This window comes from Hyposmocoma kahamanoa, unplaced genomic scaffold, assembly GCF_003589595.1.
Source record: "Hyposmocoma kahamanoa isolate Upper Pololo Valley unplaced genomic scaffold, ASM358959v1 202, whole genome shotgun sequence".
Taxonomy (NCBI): Eukaryota; Metazoa; Arthropoda; class Insecta; order Lepidoptera; family Cosmopterigidae; genus Hyposmocoma; species Hyposmocoma kahamanoa.
In genome coordinates this window covers 9,922,734-9,942,583 of record NW_020653726.1, presented here as the reverse complement: position 1 = coordinate 9,942,583, position 19,850 = coordinate 9,922,734, and the positions used below count along the sequence as shown (strand labels likewise).

General features: G+C 36.3%; 2 protein-coding genes and 1 long non-coding RNA gene across 4 annotated transcripts; 1 reads left to right on the top strand and 2 right to left on the bottom strand.

Annotated features, from left to right (window-relative positions):
* Nucleotides 1–191: 191 nt before the first annotated feature.
* LOC113227046 lies at nt 192–1,943 on the bottom strand. 2 transcript variants are annotated; one of them, XM_026459914.1, is made up of 3 exons: nt 1,727–1,943; nt 1,523–1,632; nt 192–1,442 (listed from the first exon to the last, which is right to left on the bottom strand). In XM_026459914.1, exons 1-3 carry the CDS (start codon nt 1,812–1,814, stop codon nt 909–911), a joined length of 732 nt encoding a protein of 243 aa, XP_026315699.1. In that variant the 5' UTR covers nt 1,815–1,943; the 3' UTR covers nt 192–908. The 2 variants fall into 2 exon arrangements, with proteins under 2 accessions (XP_026315699.1, XP_026315700.1); XM_026459915.1 differs by having other exon boundaries at nt 1,745–1,943.
* Nucleotides 1,944–4,389: 2,446 nt separating this feature from the next.
* Nucleotides 4,390–14,490, top strand: LOC113226992 (E3 ubiquitin-protein ligase TRIM9). The gene is made up of 9 exons (XM_026459845.1): nt 4,390–5,232; nt 5,761–5,856; nt 5,994–6,227; nt 8,071–8,218; nt 8,781–8,923; nt 9,020–9,158; nt 9,630–9,860; nt 10,367–10,539; nt 12,720–14,490. The coding sequence occupies exons 1-9, from the start codon at nt 4,555–4,557 to the stop codon at nt 12,852–12,854; spliced, it is 1,977 nt and encodes a 658-aa protein (XP_026315630.1). The 5' UTR covers nt 4,390–4,554; the 3' UTR covers nt 12,855–14,490.
* On the bottom strand, nt 9,646–19,628 carry LOC113226993. Its single transcript, XR_003310163.1, has 3 exons — nt 19,440–19,628; nt 10,365–10,557; nt 9,646–9,815 (listed from the first exon to the last, which is right to left on the bottom strand). It is a non-coding gene; the product is annotated as an uncharacterized LOC113226993 (long non-coding RNA).
* Nucleotides 19,629–19,850: the final 222 nt, after the last annotated feature.

Here is a 19,850-nt window from a genome sequence, read left to right as displayed (position 1 = left end):
TTAGATAATTAAAATAAGGGATTATTTAAAGGAAATTACATTTCCAACTAGGATGTGACATATGCATTCATTAAATAAGGTAATAAAATATAAAATAAAATGAACAAGATACTTTTATTTTGTTGAACTTCATTATTATTGTAATAAATCTAATTTTATTTTTCCCCAAGCACACAACAGCAATTTTTTGGAATATCTTAAAATCACAGACAAAACTTAATTATTTCTCATAAAATCTGCTTGTAATGTTTTATAAAATTCAAACAAGATACAACTGTATATTTACATGGATTTACACTACCTACAATGATCCGACCAGAAACATAGTCAAATTACTAACAGTAAATAAATGTATTTTCAGTGAATAAAAGTTAAAAGTATATTATATTCAGTAATTCAGATTGTTGCAAGCCCTCAATTAATTCAAACTACATTGAGGTGTGCGAGGTGGCATAGCAGTTAGCAGTGTGTGCGTGCATTACACAAGAAGATCAACAAATTGTTTCAAATTGGTCCAGGCCAGCACATTCCGATTAGTCCCCAGAGTTATTATTGTTGCTATAGCACTCACAGTTCAGAGAATTCCATAGTTTGAGACCAGATAATTGATGTGGTTTTGTGACACAAATACTATTTACTTATTTATTTTATCTTTCAGTTTCTAGTCAAAACATGATATTTTAACTATTGACACTGATCTACCATAGCCATAATTATTCACTGAAGTACTTGAAGCTGTTGCAAAATTAACAATATAGGCTTCATGTGCTCACGGCCTTAACAACAACAAAAAAAAACAATAAAAATTAAAACATTAAAACATATTTACAAGCTTAAGAAAACAATTATTACTTGTCACACATACTTTCATCCTAAATATTATTGTGGAAGTACTTTTCATTCAACATTCAGTCTTCAATTATAGAAAAAATGCTTTTAACGTTATTGTGAGAACCTATTGAGTCTATTTTATTATTATCTGGGTTCATTTTGGCTTCCTTGACTGGCCTTGAGTTTTCTTCTTTAGATGGTTTTCGTTTTAGGCTTAAACACTTGTTAGAGCCACTGCCATCAGTATTGTCACTATTAGATACTTTTCGCTTTTTTGTTTTAGTGACAACTAAATCTAAATCATTAGAGTCATCATCAAAGCCTGAGTAAACAGGCACAGAGCGACCACTTCTGGTAGACCTCACAGGTTGAACTCTTGTTTCCTCTACAATCTGTATTGGTGGTGGCCACATTATAAATTTAGGGGTCTGTCTAGCCTGTCTGTAGCTATTTATTGACATAAGTTTGATGTAAACAGCCAATGTCCGAGCTTTTTCAGCCTGAGTTATGTTGCCGGGCAGCAAGCTCCAGGGCATTCGTCTGTCGTTTACATTAATAAATCTCCTCTTCATCATTCTTTTTGGAGACTCAGAAGCATTTTCTTCTTCCACCTAAAATTTTAAGTAAATCATGCCATTTCACTTTTATACTTAAACAAATAAAAATAAATGCTTAGAAATAAAAAAAATACTTTGTGTCGCAAGAACTCATCTTCTTTAGCGCTGGTTCGGGAATTATTTAAAGCTTTCAGGAGGTCCACCATCTCCTCTTTACTCAAATTTTCTTCATCCAAACCAAACTCTGGAAATGATTATAGGAAACATTAATTAGGTATACGCGCGCATGACATCTGTTAATAAGCACACTATCATTACGGATAGAATAGAGTAATTACTTATTGTGGATACGTTACCGGATAATTGATTCTTCATGTTCTTAATTTCCGAATCACAACTATCATCTGATGACAGTAGAGACTCCATAGTTGAACTTGTTTACTATTACAGTATACGTAATGGTTTTTAAACTACCATACTACTTATAAGTACTATAAATATAATTCCTAAAATGTAGAAAAATAAACAAACAACTTCGTGAATTTATTATTTAATCGATCTGTCAAAGTCAATATAAACTATAGACAAATTTTCAAAAACTATCATTAAAATGTAAACAATATTTCCGAGTATTTCGAAACGTATTCATTTCAAACTCTTAATTTTTCCTTTTGGCAATGTTTGGCAGAAAGCGCCTTTAAGAAAAAATAGAAGTAATCATAGAGGGCAGTCCTGCCAATTTGTGAGGAATTCCCCAAATTGCGGGGAATTTCAACTCGATTGGGGATTTGACAGAAGAAAATGTCGCGATTCTAATATTTTATCATTAAATTTTGTTCATTGTATTGATTGCTGATGCATCACTAATTTAATGGTTACTAAACAAAAACACTATGATGAACTACATAGACATTTTTTCAACAACGCACATCCTCGCTTTTATAATATAATTATACTAGCGTTGAAACGGATATTCGGTATCCCACCTATTTTTCCTATCCGACTGTATACCGGATGAAAGAGCAATATCCGTTCAGATGTTAAAAACTGACAAAAATTCAGAAATAGTACGCCAAATTATTTACTGATTAAAGCGAATAGTAATAAGATAAACAGCAACTACGATCGTTGACAATCTGTTTATTATTTGTAACCATGAAGTTGTAAAGGCAAATTATGATAAATGAAGACCTTTGAGAGAAGAGATTAAATTTGCATTCGGCACAACAAACAAACAGCACGATATATATATTATACTACGTACTATTTTGGGACTATTATTCCACGGTAAACATTCGCCGGGCCCGGTCCCCGGTATGAAGAAAAACGAAATCGGCTAGCGCTAAACAAAAAAAAACGATATGCTTGTATTACCACATTACCACACCACAGCTTGCCACTCGTCAACTTTGAATAATACACTTTGGTTCCAACTTAATTAACTCATAGAATATATCTAACCATAACATAACGTCACCAAATACGCAATCTAGTAGAAGTCTATGACTAATAGTATTTAACGTGTTCTTAGTTTTTCTACGTTAACCGTGACCATGAGACCTGTAAACGGCCCTAAAAGTTGGTTTGTTTGAAAAACAAATATACGCGATTTAAGTCTGGAAAAACAGTTTCATTTCCTAATAGTACTTATATCAAAAAACTCTCATTACTTCTACCCAAAATATAAAATATCTTGGTGTTATATTTAACAACAATCTCAGATTCAATCGGCACATTCGCGAAGTTGCACGGTGACTAAGGAAATTGATTTACATCTTCAAACAGCTTTGTTATATTGCTGATAGCAGACTTATGAGAGTAGTATATCTAGCACTGGCGCAATCTAACATATCATATTGCATTACATCCTGAGGTGGAGCCACTAAGTCTGCGATGATGGAATTGAAAAGAGCACAGACAGTCTTGCTGAAAGTATGCTTGTTTAAGCCGCGAAGATTTCCAACGGCGCAACTTTATCACTATGCAGATGTTCTCTCTGTTCGTCAAATTTATATTCTGCACACGGTACTTCGACAATACTCCAATATACGTATTGATAATTATATTAGAGTATCCACAGCCAGAAGATCCTATGCAGTATGTAAGTCAAATAAGGTTAGTACTTCCTTTATTTCGAGGTTTTATCATTTTAGAAGAAGGAGATTGCACAATTTTATAAATAAAAAATTAAATAATTTACTATGTTTCATTTTTTATTTATAAAATTGCATGTAAGAACGCAAACAAAAATAAAATAACTAAATTGCTTAAGGTACAGAATTACGACGAAACCGAAAGAGTAGGTACTTAAAATATTAACATAGTTATAAAATATGTACTACCTAATAACTTGTCTCGCGGCCGGGCAAGCAAACACACACACACACACACCCACACAGAGAGAGAGAGAGAGAGAGAGAGAAAGACACACAGACACTCACACACACACACATGCACATACCAGACACACATTTTGTTAATTTGTTAAGTGCTTACGTTTCAAGTCATGATTATGTCCGTGGTGGAGGCCTGGAAGCTATAGCACAGGTTTCGACCTAGTTTAGATTCCAGCTTCCTCACAAACTATAATTGACTAATACAACTAGTACTTATTAATATATGTAACAAGAATTTTGTAGTTTGTGATAGTACAAATAAACTATTTTTCACTATATTATAGTAAAAAAAAAGTATTATGTTTTAAGAAGTCTTAAGAATTTTGTAAGGCTATGAAACATGATTTATCTTTTTTCGAAGAATTTTCTCATGATAATAAAGATACGGTTTCCATTTTAGATTCTGTCCTAATTTGGGGATTTGAATGTTGATTTTGGGGAATTTGAACTATGAGCATTGGCAACGCTGGTTGAGGGCTTTGATTTGACGGCTGAAGGACTTTGTTTTCATGGCCAGCAATAAAAAAAAAAGCTTTGATTTGATTGAGTTGAGGTGAGGTTGAGGGCTTGAGGGGGAAAGGGGAACGCTGGAATGTAGTGCTTGCGGCAGGACGTTGTGTTTTTATTTAAAAAATTAATGATAACATAAATAAGAATGAATTATATCAATATTTTAGTGTTTAATAAATACCATAAACTGAATAGTGCTAAAACATAAACTCAAATGAAGTACATAGTTAAGAAATAAACGTTCTAATAGGAACTTCACAATGGAAGAAGAGCTCAGGTGTTATCTTTGCAAAGAATTCTACAGAGAACCAGTATTATTGCCGTGCGGACATGCATTATGTCGTATCTGTGCTGTAACCCTTCAAACTCATGTGCCTGAAGCAGAAAATTCCGGTTCAAATGATTATCAAGAAGCAGACAAAGCTTCTGTGTCTAGCGAGACTGACAGCGGTGTAGTATGTGGATCAAGGCCTAACAGTTACGCAGGAACGCCCGCCGCACTAGCATGTCCATCCGTAGCATTTAGTCTGTCGTGTCCAGTTTGCAACAAGCAAGTGTACTTAGACGAAAATGGAGCTGAAGGTCTTCCTCCCTTCCGGGTTATGCGGACGATTGTGGAACGTTTCGGGGGCGTCAGTGGTGCTCCTCCAGCCGAAGAGGCCTGTCAGATGTGCGAAGGGGAGCGACGCGCGGCTGTGGTGCGCTGCGAGCAGTGTTCAGTGAGGTATTGCGGAGGTTGCCGAGATGCCTGGCACCCCACTCGTGGCCCCTTAGCGCAACATGAGCTCCGGACGCTAGGAACGACCTGTGCAGACCATGGTTCGACTCCAGCACTATTTTGCAACACCTGTCTGGTCCCTATCTGCCAGCAATGCCTTGCTGAGAAACACAATTCACATGAAACACAGCAACTGTCTAGTGCAGCTAGAGCTCATAAGGTGGGTAATATGAATTTTTAATAATAGTAATCATGGTTTTGTTTTACTTTTACAATCTTCCTTGTGATTTTTACTGATGTTTGCAGGGTGTATGTGTATATATATATGTATGTATATAAAATTTATTTACTCATACGTTTTTTAATTGTGGTTTCTCAGGGATCATATAAAGAACAGTGTAATGATTAATAATTGCCAAATTACATTTTGTTTATTGTGTAATGGGGTTTTTATTAAATTTCTGTTAACAAAATACACCATTATGTTAACAAAATACTAAATTTCTGTTAAAAAAACTAAATACTTGCCCAGAAGTGGAAGCTTAGGTGTGAGAATTGAGAGACCGCACCTTAGCTGGTGTAGTTTTTTAATAATATTGTATTTACAAATTCCAGGACATGTTTCAAAGAATGCTTTACAACTTGTACTAAACCTTGTACAGTTATTACAACTGGCAAAAATCATGTCCACACACACATGTCATTATTAATTTTTCTCAAAACATCCAATCTGGTTTTTTTTTTGCAGACTGAATTGTCACAATCACTGCAGCAACTATCTGAACAGGCAAAAGCAATGACAGAATATATACAACTAGTCAAAGGATCAGGAGACAAAATTAATGTAAGATATATTACACGCACTCTATGATTATTCATGATACTGTGCCGACTACCTCCTAAATTCAACCAAACTGAAATCTGGACAGTCTATCTGTGTCCCGTGTATAAAGAGCACAATTTAAAATATTAATATTACAGGAGTCATGTGAAGAATTGGAGAGACAGATTGATCAAGCATGTGCAGAAGTAACTCACGCAGTACAGAGAAGACGTGATGAATTAATCCGATCGGCGAGAAATACAAGATCTCAAGCCGTGAGCAACATGCGCACACTGACATCACAGGCAGCTCAAAAGTTAAGAGAAGCTACAGCGCTACTGCATTTCTCTATAGAAACTCTTAAAGAATCTGATCCTGCAGCTTTTTTACAGGTAACCATTTAATTTATTGTTGGTTGTGAGTAGAATCATCTTCATGTTTAAGCAGTTTTTGTGCAGCGCTCATAACTGTACAAAAGGAATATCAACAAACAATAGTGAATGTTCATTGTTCATTGTGCTATAGACACCTACTTTATTAAAATAACAAATCAACAATTTATATTTCATTATCTATCGTGATGTTATCAAATAATATTATGTGTTGTATATAAGGTCTATTATTTCATTGTTGTGAATATTCTCACGTGAAATACATATATATATAAGTTGACCCATTTACACATTATACAAGAAGCCTTGTTATCACACTGAAAATGGCCCCCAAAGTTTATTGATGTTATGAGCAATGTGTTATCATTTCAAAACATTCATTAGTTTGACATTTTTATATTTCTTATCTAGAGTGATGTATTTAGTGATAAAGAATGTTAAAGCATGGTTATATGTATATATAAATACTATCATGGCCTTTAGCATTTTGTGTGTGCATTTATTTTTAATAAATGATTATTCTTAATTAATGATAAATATTCTTTAACAAAATACCTTTTTCATTTATTGCAAAGAATTAGACCAGAAACAAGAGGTAGATTTGGTGCTTGACCACATCACACTACCTTTACCTTTGGCCTTTCTTGTTTTTGTCACTTGAAAGTTGCAAATCTATACCTCTTTTTTTCAAGCAGTGCGTGTTGCCAGCGGGATGTGGTTGCTTACTATGAGCCTCATAAAAAAGCTCAAAGTCACTCAATAAGCAATAGAGCGAGCAATGCTCGGCGTTTCTCAAACTAATTGAATCAGATGAGACAGATCCGTAGAAGAACGAAAGTCACTGATATAGCTCAAAGGATTAGCAAGTTGAAGTGGCAGTAGGCAAGGCACATAGCTTGTAGAACTGATGGCCGTTGGGGCAGAAAGGTTCTCGAATGGAGACCACGAACCGGAAGGCATTCAGTGGGACGGCCCCCTAGTAGACGGACGGATGGTAAGGGCGGCGGGTAACCGATGAATGCACGCCGCGTCCGATCAACTAGTCTGAAAATCTTTGGGGGGAGTCCTATGTTCAGCAGTGGACGTCTTCCGCCTGAAATGATGATACCTCTCACTGCTGCCATTACAGCTTAGGCACGGCACGAAAGGTTATTTTTAGTTGAATAATATATCTTAAAGTTAATTATAGTTGAAATATTAGATGTTCGCGATTGTTACACATAGGACATTTCCTATTTCCTATGTGTAACAATCGCGAAAATCCGGAAATTTTTTTTTTTTTTTTTTTTCAAGATATGTAGCCTGGCATGATGACCATGGGACACGTTAAGGAACCCAAACGTTGGTTTGTTTCTAAAAAAAAACAATATATTTTATGCTCTATATAGATCCGAAAAAATAGTTTCGTCCTTATTTTAAGTGAAATTTCAATGATAATTGTCGCATTATAGCTACGAAAATAAAGCTGCGGTATGTTGTAGAATACTGAGCCGACAGCCTCCCGCATGCCACAACAGCCTTCGGGATGCTTTGGTAGGCTTTTATGTTTGGCGTTACGATTGATCATGGCCAGGCGCGAATACGATAATTGACTGTATACGCTTCGGCATATCTAAGGATACCGCAGCGTAATTAACGTCAGTGTGTGCTCGTATATAGGTACGGCGAAGGATCCTTTGCCATACCGTCCCGCCAATTGTGTCAACTTCTAGAAACATTCTGCCTCCATTATTACCCTATGCGTGGTACAAGTCTTCAACTTCAGTAGCAGGACTCAGACAACTGTTCTGAAGAACAACACTTGTTCCTTCCTAACGTGTTAAATCAATATTACTCCTAACAGGTGGGTAACATCCTGTCGGCGCGTGCACAAGAGACCGCGTCTACAATATGTTCGTCTCTGGACCCGCCGCCCGCGCCTCCCGCTCTCACCCTCGACATAGAACCAGTCCTTCGCACAGTGAATACTATGAACTTTGTTGAATGCATACGTAAGTTTTCATCTGCATCTAACGTAAGTCATTAGTCAATCAACAGAATCACAAATTGTAAAAATATTTTAAATTGTTTGTTATGCCAACATTGGAATTGCAGCACCAGAGAAAGATATGAAATTACCAGGTATTGTGAACTGTTCATGAATCTATTTAGTTAAAACGTACTTCTGCTGTACTTGATAACTTAATAACAAGTGGAATCACAGAAAATCTAATGTTAATTAAGTACTTTTTTAAATCTTGTACGAAGTATGATTGTCCAGTGCTAATGCTTTCATCAAAACACATTAGCTCCTATAATATACTTTTCTCATTATTTTAATCATCAAAGCATAAAACCGATATTTTTATGAAATAAATGCTACCTGTAAATATTAATGAACAATGTTACATAACATGCCGAGACCACATTTTTTTTAAATTCGATGGGCACTCCTTAAGTCTAATGATAAAGATTATTTATTGATTCTAGGTGTCAAAAGTCTATTCTTATTTCCTACTATATACAAGCTATCCCTAGGTTATGATTATCTTAAGTAAGTTCTTTTCCATTTAGCTCCGGGTGCCCCCGAGATGGCAGTGGAAGCATGCGCGGCGCGCGGATGCTCGTGCACGCTCGCGTGGCGACCTCCCGCTGCGCCGGCCGCTGTACGTGGATACGTACTCGAGCTGGACGACGGCCTTGGGGGACCTTTCCGAGTAAGCACCTTTATTCGTGTAATATTTTTAACATTGTAAAGGATCTATTAATAAAAAATTCTATACAAAAATTTTTAAACTCGATTATATTTTTAGGAAGTATACTGTGGAAGAGAAACAGTTTGCACTATAGACGGTTTGCACTACGCGTCGTTGTACAGCGCTCGCGTAAAAGCCTTCAATGGAGCAGGGGAAGGACCGTACAGTGAAGTCATCGGCCTACAAACATCACCAGGTATGGCAACGTATTATGGATAGACTATGGTAAAGGCATGAATGGACAAAAACAAAATCTTGTCCCAGTAGACAAGATTTATGTCCACTAAGATACAGCTCTTAAGGGAGAGATCAGTTCTGTTCCTTAAGAACTGCATGTTTAGGGACGCCAATGACTTTTCAACATTACCACTGCTGATCACTGATCTACTCGCAAGATATAGGTTCGATACTATATTGACTAATTAGTTGAGGATTTTATGTTTCTTTGAATACAAAATAAATCAAATTAAATACACATGTATATTAATAGTGACTATAATCCTTTATTTTTCCAGTTATCCACAATTATGCATACATCATATACAAATTTATCGCAATCCAATTAAAATTGAATTCTAAATTGTCTAAAAAAATTTATAAAAATACATTTGTTAAAGTACCACTTTGAGCGAACGCTTTTTAGTGCAAAATATTTTGTTACATGTAGTGGCGTGGTTCACCTGGGACACTCGCTGCGCAATAGGCGAGGGTGCATTATCGTTAGACGCAGCGGGCTTAACAGCTCGCGCTGGAGGCTGGCAGCCGCGGGTGGCATTGGCCGACCAGCCCTTGGCGCGCGGCTGCCACTACTGGCGCCTGCGCATTGATGACTATGATGGTGATGCTGATCCTGCTTTTGGAATTGCTCGAGCTGAAGTTGCGAGGGATAAGATGCTGGGTTAGTTTACTTCAGGTCTTACAATATTTCTTAAGAGTCGAAACTGAACTATACTTCTCCTCCAATAAAATAATCTCAGTACAGAGTACTAAAAAAACCCACCTCAAATTTTCGGGGAATTACATCTATTTGCCAAGTTTAATTGAAATCGGTTACCGGAAAGTGCGCGAAACCGGGTTCACCCGTAGTATGCCAACCTTAGAGGTGCGATATTTTATTCCAGTTTAAATGGGACCAATACTGAGGCACCCTCTTTCCAACAAAAAAAAAAGAATCATCAAAATCTGTTCACAAATGCCGCAAATACATACAAAAAAACAGTCGAATTGAGAACCTCCTTTTTTGAAGCTGGTTAAAAAATTAAATCGGTGCGGTCATACAGAGAACATGAATTTTTTTCTTGTCCTTAACGAATAAACTAACTTTTTCCCACGCGTTTTAGCCGTAACATTCTCACTTATGATAACTGTATTGTTAGTCAAAAAAACCGACAAACTGTTGTACAGGCAGCGACGCACTTGGCTGGGCGATGTACATCGACGCGTCGCGGTCGTGGTTCGTGCACGGCGGCGCGCACGGCGGCCGCGCGGCGGGCGGCATCGCGCGCGGCGCCACCGTCGGGGTGCTGCTCGACCTCACACGCGGTACACTGAGATTCACCGTTGACGGACAGCTCCAGGTATGATTGCACCATCGACTATATAACCAGAAATAGAGACGAAATGTCATTTAATTTGTTTGAAAGCTCTTCTGCCAAATCATTACGGTAACGATTGCGCTTCGATTGTCCAGCCCGAATTCGCAACAATTGACGGCGCAACAATTGACGGGTGTCGTCAATTGTTTCACTTCAATTGACCAGTTTAACTTGAGCTATGCTATAATGGACGAAAATTGATAATTTACATATTTAGTATTTAAATACCGATGAAATGTGATTCCGTTTGTTTTGTAATTAGATGTTTTGCAGTTTTTGACAGAATGGTCTGTGGCGTGGGAAAAACAGCAAAACTTCAGACAAACAGGGCTGTTCCACAACAGCCCATAATTCAGATAAAACTGAAAATAATCTTTATTACAATAAATACAGAATATCTATTGGAATATACGGAGACGTACACACAGGTCAATTGTTGGCGCTGTACAAACGAGAGTTGATATTTAAAAGTGATACAAGACCCATTTGCCTGATGAATTGCCAGGGATGGATGGCTCCTTATTTCGTCTCTATTTCTGGTTATATACTCGATGGTTTGAACCTTTGTTTTTCTACAATAATTATCCACCCTTTGTATACCAATTGTACGCAAAGTGTAATTATACACAGGGTTAAATCCCCAAGGCTTTGCCATCCAATTCCTTCGCGAAGTAGCCACTTATCCACTCATTTATGTGGCCAACATTTTTGTAAAAATTAATTTACATTTGTTGACTAAAAATATTGAGATCAACCCTCGAAATTACAGAAATCCTAACAAATTACTTTTGAAGTTCCTAAGTCAGAAAAATATAATCAAACCTGTTTGTGCATGTGTTTCAGAATTTACAATAGAGTATGACCAAATGACATTAAAGACTGGCCCATTAAATTATTTAAGACGAAATTATATGAATTAATTAAATTTTTATTGAATTGAATTTCAATAATTTTTTGTGAAATTACTCCACTAGTTTGTTATAATTATTAATACAAAGATCGAACACTCAGAAAAAGTTCCTTCGATCAGGTCGGATTCGAACCGACGTCTTCTTGCATACCGTGCCAGACGCTATACCAACTAAGCCACGGAACGAACCAACGGACCTCACGAATTTTTCTATGTGCTTGCGTCGTGTCTTTGTATTTGGTTTTTCAACGACTTTTTAGTCGTAGCGCCATCTATGAGAAATCTATGACAGATTTATCAATTTAGTACCTTTACAGCTACCAGTCCTGACGAGAGATGTCGCTATCCACTGTATTAATTAAATTTTTATTGAATTGATATTCAATTATTTATTGTGAAGTTACTCCACTAGTTTGTTATAATTATTAATACAAAGATCGAACACTAAGAAAAAAATCCTTCGATCCAGTCGGATTCGAACCGACGTCTTCTTGCATACCGTGCCAGACGCTATACCAACTAAGCCACGGAACGAACCAACGGACCTCACGAATTTTTCAATGTGCTTGCGTCGTGTCTTTGTATTTCGTTTTTCAACGACTTTTTAGTCGTAGCGCCGTTCGTAGGTTCGTTCCGTGGCTTAGTTGGTATAGCGTCTGGCACGGTATGCAAGAAAACGTCGGTTCGAATCCGACCGGATCGAAGGAATTTTTTCTGAGTGTTCGATCTTTGTATTAATAATTATAACATTATATGAATTGTTGAAAGATAAAGTATATTATAGTGTTAGGGAAATTTTTGAGTAATTGTTATTATATAAAAGAATTTAAGTAAATTGAAGTACATGTGACTATTATCATTAAAATGCACATTATTAATGTAATACTGATTATATAAAAGGAGGATTTTGTATTCTATCTTTTTCTATTTAAAACGAAGATTTGACCATTTGTCACTTAGCCTCGTTTTAGTTAGTGGACGGCAGTTCGTACTCACTATATTACTTTGTTATCTTGACTTAACCACCATCTTTGTAGCAAATAAATGAAATACCATGAAATTTCCAATCGTAAAAAATTCGATGCCAATGGTCACTCCATTGGCAATAATCTAAATAATCGATACACTTGACAAGCAGGTTGTATAGATATTACAGATACATCTCATAGCTGGTTTCTACTTCATTCATGGGTAGATAAACGAGTGGTCAATTTCCAAATCGGGAACCGTTGCAATTCAGTTTTGTTTTTAGGGTGACATCGCATTCACGGGTCTTCGTGGCGCTTTTTACCCGGCGGTTTCCCTGAACCGCGGCGTGGCTGTCACACTTCAGCCCGGCCTCACTCCGCCCCCAGAACTTCTAATGCCACATCTCTCTATAGAATAAACATTAGCAATAGTAATAAAAAACTCGTTACTGTTAGAAAACGGGCCTTCGTCTGAGCCAAGCCAAGTATTATAATATTGTCCAAAACATTACAGCCTCAAAACGCATTGCAAATTAAAAATAAGACAAAAGAACAAAAGGTGCGCAACATAGTATTACGTTGCTATTACTTAAGTCACATATCTCATAACTTCGTTAACGTAAGTATATTAAATTTAAGAAAGATATCTTGCCATAAATTATGTGCATAAGGATACTAGTTAAGCGACATTTGAAAAAAAAACCGCGAAAAATTTACTTCTCAAGACAACTAAGATTAATTACTTGTATAGTACCAAAGTACTTTAATTTGGAACATATTTTTTAAGAAAACTATACAAAGTGCACTTTATTAAATTTGGGCCTATTACTTTCTATGCAACGTATTGTATGTACGCTTTTCAGTTAAAAATCGCTCATTGGGCATAAAATGATTTGTATTCTCTTTTTCTCAATAATGTTTTATTCACCACTTTTCGGTATAATTATGTGTATATCTCTACATTATTACATGACAGGTTTAAACGGCACGTTTTTAGAACTGCCTAATAAGCTTAAGTAATCAAATAAGTTCAACTGAAGAAATTAATATCACTGTTATGATTAAAATTACTTTAATGTAATATGATATGATGATAGACGTAGTTAAACTGAATATCACAGATATGTATGAATATTTTTTGTGTGTGTATTTCTATATATATGTATGCTGCAGTTCGATCTGGAATCATCTTCAAAAAAACAATAACATAAACATGTAAGTATTTTTTTGGAATGTACTGTAGTACTTTTAAATAATTTTATTAATTTATTTGTATCTTGTAAAACTAGGGTACCTGAGACGAAACTAATGAATTCCATCGCCCACCTTTTTGTACACATGTAGATATCAACGATGTCAGTAACGAGCGTGTACACAACGAAATAAATCAAAACACCTTTGCATATTTATGAGCAGTTAACTAAATACTAATTACTTTGAGAAATGACAGTCCACGACACTGCAAACGTTTTCGCTCACTCTTACTACAAAATCAAAAGCTGTCGTTGTTTTTTTTTATAATTGCATTTTGTACTTAAAATACAAATCACAAATATCGTAAATATAAATTTTATTGATTGAAGGCAGCTACGTAATTACATAAGTGCATTTTTTCAATGATTTATTTGGATTTTAGTTTACTTTCTAACTTACTTTTATACAGGATCAAGAGCGCATCAAGCTGGACGCTTAAGATTTAAATTGATCTCTACGCCGCTTACGATAAGAACGGTCTAAAGTCCAAAGCGTCAACTTGTGGTGCTCTTGCCTCCAGCCACTTGAATTGACTTTTGTTATGACATTAAATTAAGACATTTTACAAAATATTATTTATGAAACTAAAACTTGATAGCTACTCTTTATTTTCAAGACATTTTTTTTTTTTCAAATAGTATTTAAACAATAATGACATTTTAAGAAGTTATGAATTAATATTAAAATTGGCTCATTTATAACAGACATTAAGTCAACAAGTTATTTAATATTTATCGTTACGTGTTTGAATTAGGCGTAACGGTTGGTGTGCTAATTTTCTAATGTACTTAAATTATATTGACTGATTTTTACATTAAAATATTTTTTTTTAATTAATATGTTTTATATTTTTAATATTAGTACTGAAATTCTGAACTGATCGATTGCTAATAATGCGTAGAGACCATTAAGTACACATCTGCGTACACCACGCCTAGGGGAAGACTATACCAAAACAAAATAACGCGGTTTATTACATTTAACAATTATGTTGGGGTCCATTTTTATATACTTGATTTAAGTGTTTAAAAACTGTATACATACGATTTCGTTGGTTTACTGACAACGTCGGAGAACCTGAATCTGGGGGTCTACTCCCTTTCTCTGTCCAACATCCGTCCGAAACAATTACTGTCATTTAAGTAATACTCTTGATATTGTCTTTTGACTCGAGTATTAGGTACTTATTTGACAATATTTGTTTCGGATTTCGGATTTCGAACGGGAGTACATAGACTAATATATAATTGGCGGGAGTAGACCCTGTCATTAATTAGGATATCAAAATGTGTTTATGCCCTCCTGTATAAGTACTCTGTAGAATTACCGTTCTGAACATTGACTTACAAATAAATGGACGACGGGTCTAATACAAAAACCACGAAAAAAATGTCCCAAGTCAACCTATTCGAAAGTTAAATTGTTATGTCATCGCAGTATCGCGCTGTCCGTAGAACAAATGAAGACTAAAGCGGAGTGTCGCGCTCTGTATACGATTTTAGCGCCTTACAAGTGCGGACACTTTTTAGCGCGGACCCGACGTCCATATAATTGTAAGTCAATGGTTCTGAACGTATGATTTCGATTCAGATGAATGAGTGATTGACTATGTCTCACTCTTCTCTTCGGTTGGACTTCAATCCGAGTGGTTTGTTACATTTATAAAAGGTTATGGGCACTCATGTTTTTTTTTCAAAAAGGGTTTTTAGTGCTAGTCAAGGATTAGATTACCAGTTAGGAAATACTTATTTTCGCGAGTAATCTGTGACAGAGTACCGAAGATGTTGGCTAATTACGTTGCTAACGTACCGAAGCTGTTGGGGCGTGAAAATTATAGCGAATGGGTTTTCGCAGCAGAGAATTTTCTGATCCTAGAGGGCATGCAGAAATTTATAAAGGAAGAGCCCGGTACTGAAGGAACAGGAGCTGCCGATGATCAGAAAACCAGAGCGAAGTTGATCTTAACTATCGACTCGTCATTGTATATCCATGTAAAGGATGTGAAAACTACGTCTCAGTTGTGGAAGAAACTTAAAAACCTATTTGATGATTCGGGTTTTTCCAGAAGGATTACTTGAAAATTACAATTCTATGACGGCGTATGTGACCCAAGTTGTAGAAAATGGCCAAAAATTTAGTGGAACGGGTGTTCACATCAGTGATGAATGGTTTGGCTCGCTTTTATTAGCAGGATTGCCTGATAAATTTTCGCCTATGATTATGGCGATTGAGCATTCGGGAATTTCTATTACGACAGACGCCATTAAAACAAAACTTCTCGACATGGAAGAAAAGAATCCGGTTTTGAATTTCAACGGGAATAGAACGAATGAAATTGAAAGCGCATTTGTCAGTTCGAATTATCAACATAAGAAAAATAAAAATAAGCCTATCTATGGCGATAAGTATGATGGCGGTAACACGTCAAATTTGAAAGTTATAAAATGCTTTATACCGCAATCAGTGTCCAAATGCTGAAAATAGTTCATCGATGTTTAAAAAAAACTCGCGAAAACAGACAAATGCTTTCAGTGCTGTATTTTTAAGTGGCAATTTTAAGAAAAACGATTGGTATCATTGACTTACAAATAATTGTAAGTCAATGATTGGTATGTTGATTCTGGAGCTAGTGCCCACCTGACAGCAAACGAAATTTGGATTAAAAATGGTTCGTATGAGCCGTCCATTCGAGATTGTTGTAGCAAACAGAGAAAGCGTTCCTGTATTATGCAGTGGTGACGTGCATATTGCTACTTTAACAGAAAACTGCGAATATGACATTGTCGTAAAAAACGTGTTGTGCGTTCCGAATATTACCACAAACTTGTTACCCGTAAGTCAGTTGATAAACAAGGGCAAGAAAGTAGATTTTAATTATGAAAGTTTTAGTTTAACAATAAAAATGGAGATTTAGTAGCAACAGCGTCATTGGTAAATGGCGTTTATAAATTAAACATGCCTGAAGATATGACTGTTGCCACGGCTGCGTCTGCTGATACCTGGCATCGCCGCCTGGGGCATGTAAATGGTGCTTATATGAGTAAAATGCAGAATGCAGTGGAAGGATTCAACATTGTTGGTAAGTTGAATCATATAAGCAAGTCATCGTGTAAGCTATGTTGTGAGGGAAAACAATGTCACTTGCTATTCCGTAATGAAGGTAATAGGAGTGAGACGCTACTGAACATAGTGCACACTGAGATTTGTGGCCCCATGGAAGTAGCTTTTATCGGGGATCCAGGTACAACCTGTTATTTGTTGATGATTACAGTCGTATGGCATTTATTTATTTCATTAAAAACAAAAGTGAAGCTCTCAACTGTTTCAAGCAATTTAAGGCAAAAGTTGAGAACCAGCTTGACAAGAAGATTAAAATCTTAAGGAGTGACAATGGCCGTGAGTTCTGTAATAATCTGTTTAATGATTACCTAAAAGAAAGTGAAATCATTCACCAGAGGAGTAACCCTTACACACCCAACAGAATAGTCTGTGTGAGCAACTTAATAGAACAGTGGTTGAGAAGGCACGGTGCTTGCTTTACGATGGTGGTTTAAACTTGGAATTTTGGGCAGAGGCTGCAAACACTGAGGTCTATCTGCGCAATAGAAATGTAGCAGCAGGATTACACGAAAAAACGCCATATGAAATTTGGGCCAACACCAAGCCAGAATTGAGTCACTTAAGAATATTCGGTAGTACAGTAATGGTGCATGTTGCCAAAGAAAAGAGACGCAAGTGGGACAAAAAGTCTCTGAAATGTATCTTGTATAGATACTAGATATATACTAGAACTGTATTTAACAGTAGAGATGTGATTGTTATGGAGAAGACTAATGACTCTGATTGTGTCATAGAGATACAAGAAAAGAAAGATTTTAACAGTAACCAGAAGGAAGACTTAAAACAAAATGAAGTTTCAGTGGGGGACGAGTGTGAAAATAAGCCTAGAATCGTAGTAGACTTGCCAGATGATCAATTTACTCCAAGTGAATATGAGAGTGCTGACACGTCAGAAGATACAAGCACTCCAATAAAAACAAGGCCTCAGAGAGTTAGGCGCCCACCTGAGAGATATGGTATATCCAATATGTGTATAGCAGATAGTGTTGATGATGCCAGCGGGTTATCACTGGCAGAAGCTTTAAAAGGGCCAGAGAAAGCGCACTGGAAGCAAGCAATAGCTGACGAATTAAACAGATTTGAAGAAAATGAAGTGTGGGAGCTTGTTAGTGTTCCAGATAAGGCTAGTGTTGTGCAGTGCAAGTGGGTTCTTAAAAAAAGTATGATAGTGAAAACCATGTGCGTTACCGTGCACGATTAGTAGCCAAAGGCTTTACACAGAAACCGGGTGTGGACTATCAAGAGACTTTCTCGCCGGTGATAAGGCATACAACTCTGAGGGTCGTATTCTAGAACTCTACTCAATGCTCAAGTCAGGATTGCACTGGAAATACGACCCTAATGGCAAGGACTTGTGTATGATTTTCAGTGCTCACTGCAATACTCAAGTCCTGACATGAGCATTGAGTAGAGTTCTGGAATACGACCATAAGACTTTTATTCGCTTTGTCTGTTCAGTTAGGTTTAGATACCTCACACTTAGATGTGACAACTGCTTTCCTGAACGGTTTTCTTGAGGAGACTATTTACATGCAGATACCTGAGGGTTTTGTTGATGATGATACTGACGGTAAGGTGCTTAAGCTAAAACGTGCCATATATGGACTCAAACAATCCTCAAGGGCATGGTACAGGAGAGTAGATGACTGCTTAGTTAACAGTGGTTATGCTAGATCAAAACTGGAGCCATGTATAAACATGGCTCCATATAAATGTGAAAATAAATGTGTCCATTCACATATAAATGTGAAATGTAGCAAAAGGTTTGAGAACCATAATTGCTCTGTATGTTGATGATATCTTCGTTTTTTCCAATGATCGACATGAAACAGAGTTGTTAAAGCAGGCTCTCTCTTCACAATTTAACTTAAAAGATCTAGGACAGATCAAGCAGTGTCTAGGTATGAACGTTAATATTGACAAAGTTAATAATGTAATCACATTAGATCAGGAAAGTTACATTGACTAATTGTTGCATAAGTTTAATATGACTGAGTGTAAGGTTGCTGAAACTCCTATGGAGGAACATTTGATTCTAGAGAAAGCTAGGGACTGCAAATGCGAATATCCATATCAGCAGCTCATTGGCAGTCTTATGTACCTGGCCGTGATGACTAGGTCTGATATCATGTATTCGTTGTCTTATATGAGTCAGTTCAATAACTCATATGACGAGCTGCATTGGTTGTATGCAAAACGTATTCTTAGATATTTAAAAAAGACTAAGAATTATTGTTTAAAATATAGTAAATTTGGTAAAACAGAAATTGAAGGCTTTGTAGATGCTGACTGGGTACATGATATAGGGGATAGGAGGTCTTATTTTAATATTATGTTATCTGGAGGTGCTATTTCAAGGGAGAGTAAGAAACAAAAAACGATTGCATTGTCCAGTACTGAAGCGGAATACAGGAGTATTTCCGAGGCCTGTAAAGAAGCCATTTACTTGAGAAATTTGCAGTTTGAAATAACTAGTGATATGTATACTGTTACTCTGTATAATGATAACCAAAGTGCTCAAAAGTTGCTAACCAATCCTGTTTTTCACAAGAGGTCTAAGCACATTGACGTGCGTTATCATTTTTGTAGTGAAAGTGTAGCTGACAAGTTAATTAAAACTTTATACGTACCTACAGCAGATATGCCTGCGGATCTGCTGACTAAGAGTCTAAATGTGACTAAGCATTGTAGATTTCTGCTCATGTTAGGACTAGTGCCTTAGTAGTTTAATTTGTAATTAATCTAGATATTTTGATATAGTGGGGGTGTCGTTAATTAGGATATCAAAATGTGTTTATAAGTACTCTGTAGAATTACCGTTCTGAACGTATGATTTCGATTGAGATGAATGAGTGATTGACTATGTCTCACTCTTCGGTTAGACTTCAACCCGAGTGGTTTGTTACATTTATAAAAGACCCCCTGATCTGGGTGGGTATATTTATTATAACTTCAAAAATGTATAATTATTTATCAGATTTGATACGCTGGTACAACACAGTATATCGTAGTTATTTACATATATTTTTAGTTTTTGAATT

Excerpts from the sequence above, each read along its gene's own strand:
- LOC113227046 (XM_026459914.1), bottom strand. The coding sequence starts at position 1,814 with ATGGAGTCTCTACTGTCATCAGATGATAGTTGTGATTCGGAAATTAAG. Across the intron at positions 1,633-1,726 it reads CGGTAACGTATCCACAATAA|AGTTTGGTTTGGATGAAGAA; the intron begins GTAATTACTCTA and ends AATCATTTCCAG. Across the intron at positions 1,443-1,522 it reads ATGAGTTCTTGCGACACAAA|GTGGAAGAAGAAAATGCTTC; the intron begins GTATTTTTTTTA and ends TTAAAATTTTAG.
- LOC113226992 (XM_026459845.1), top strand. The coding sequence starts at position 4,555 with ATGGAAGAAGAGCTCAGGTGTTATCTTTGCAAAGAATTCTACAGAGAA. Across the intron at positions 8,924-9,019 it reads GCCTTGGGGGACCTTTCCGA|GAAGTATACTGTGGAAGAGA; the intron begins GTAAGCACCTTT and ends TTATATTTTTAG. Across the intron at positions 10,540-12,719 it reads CCGTTGACGGACAGCTCCAG|GGTGACATCGCATTCACGGG; the intron begins GTATGATTGCAC and ends TTTTGTTTTTAG.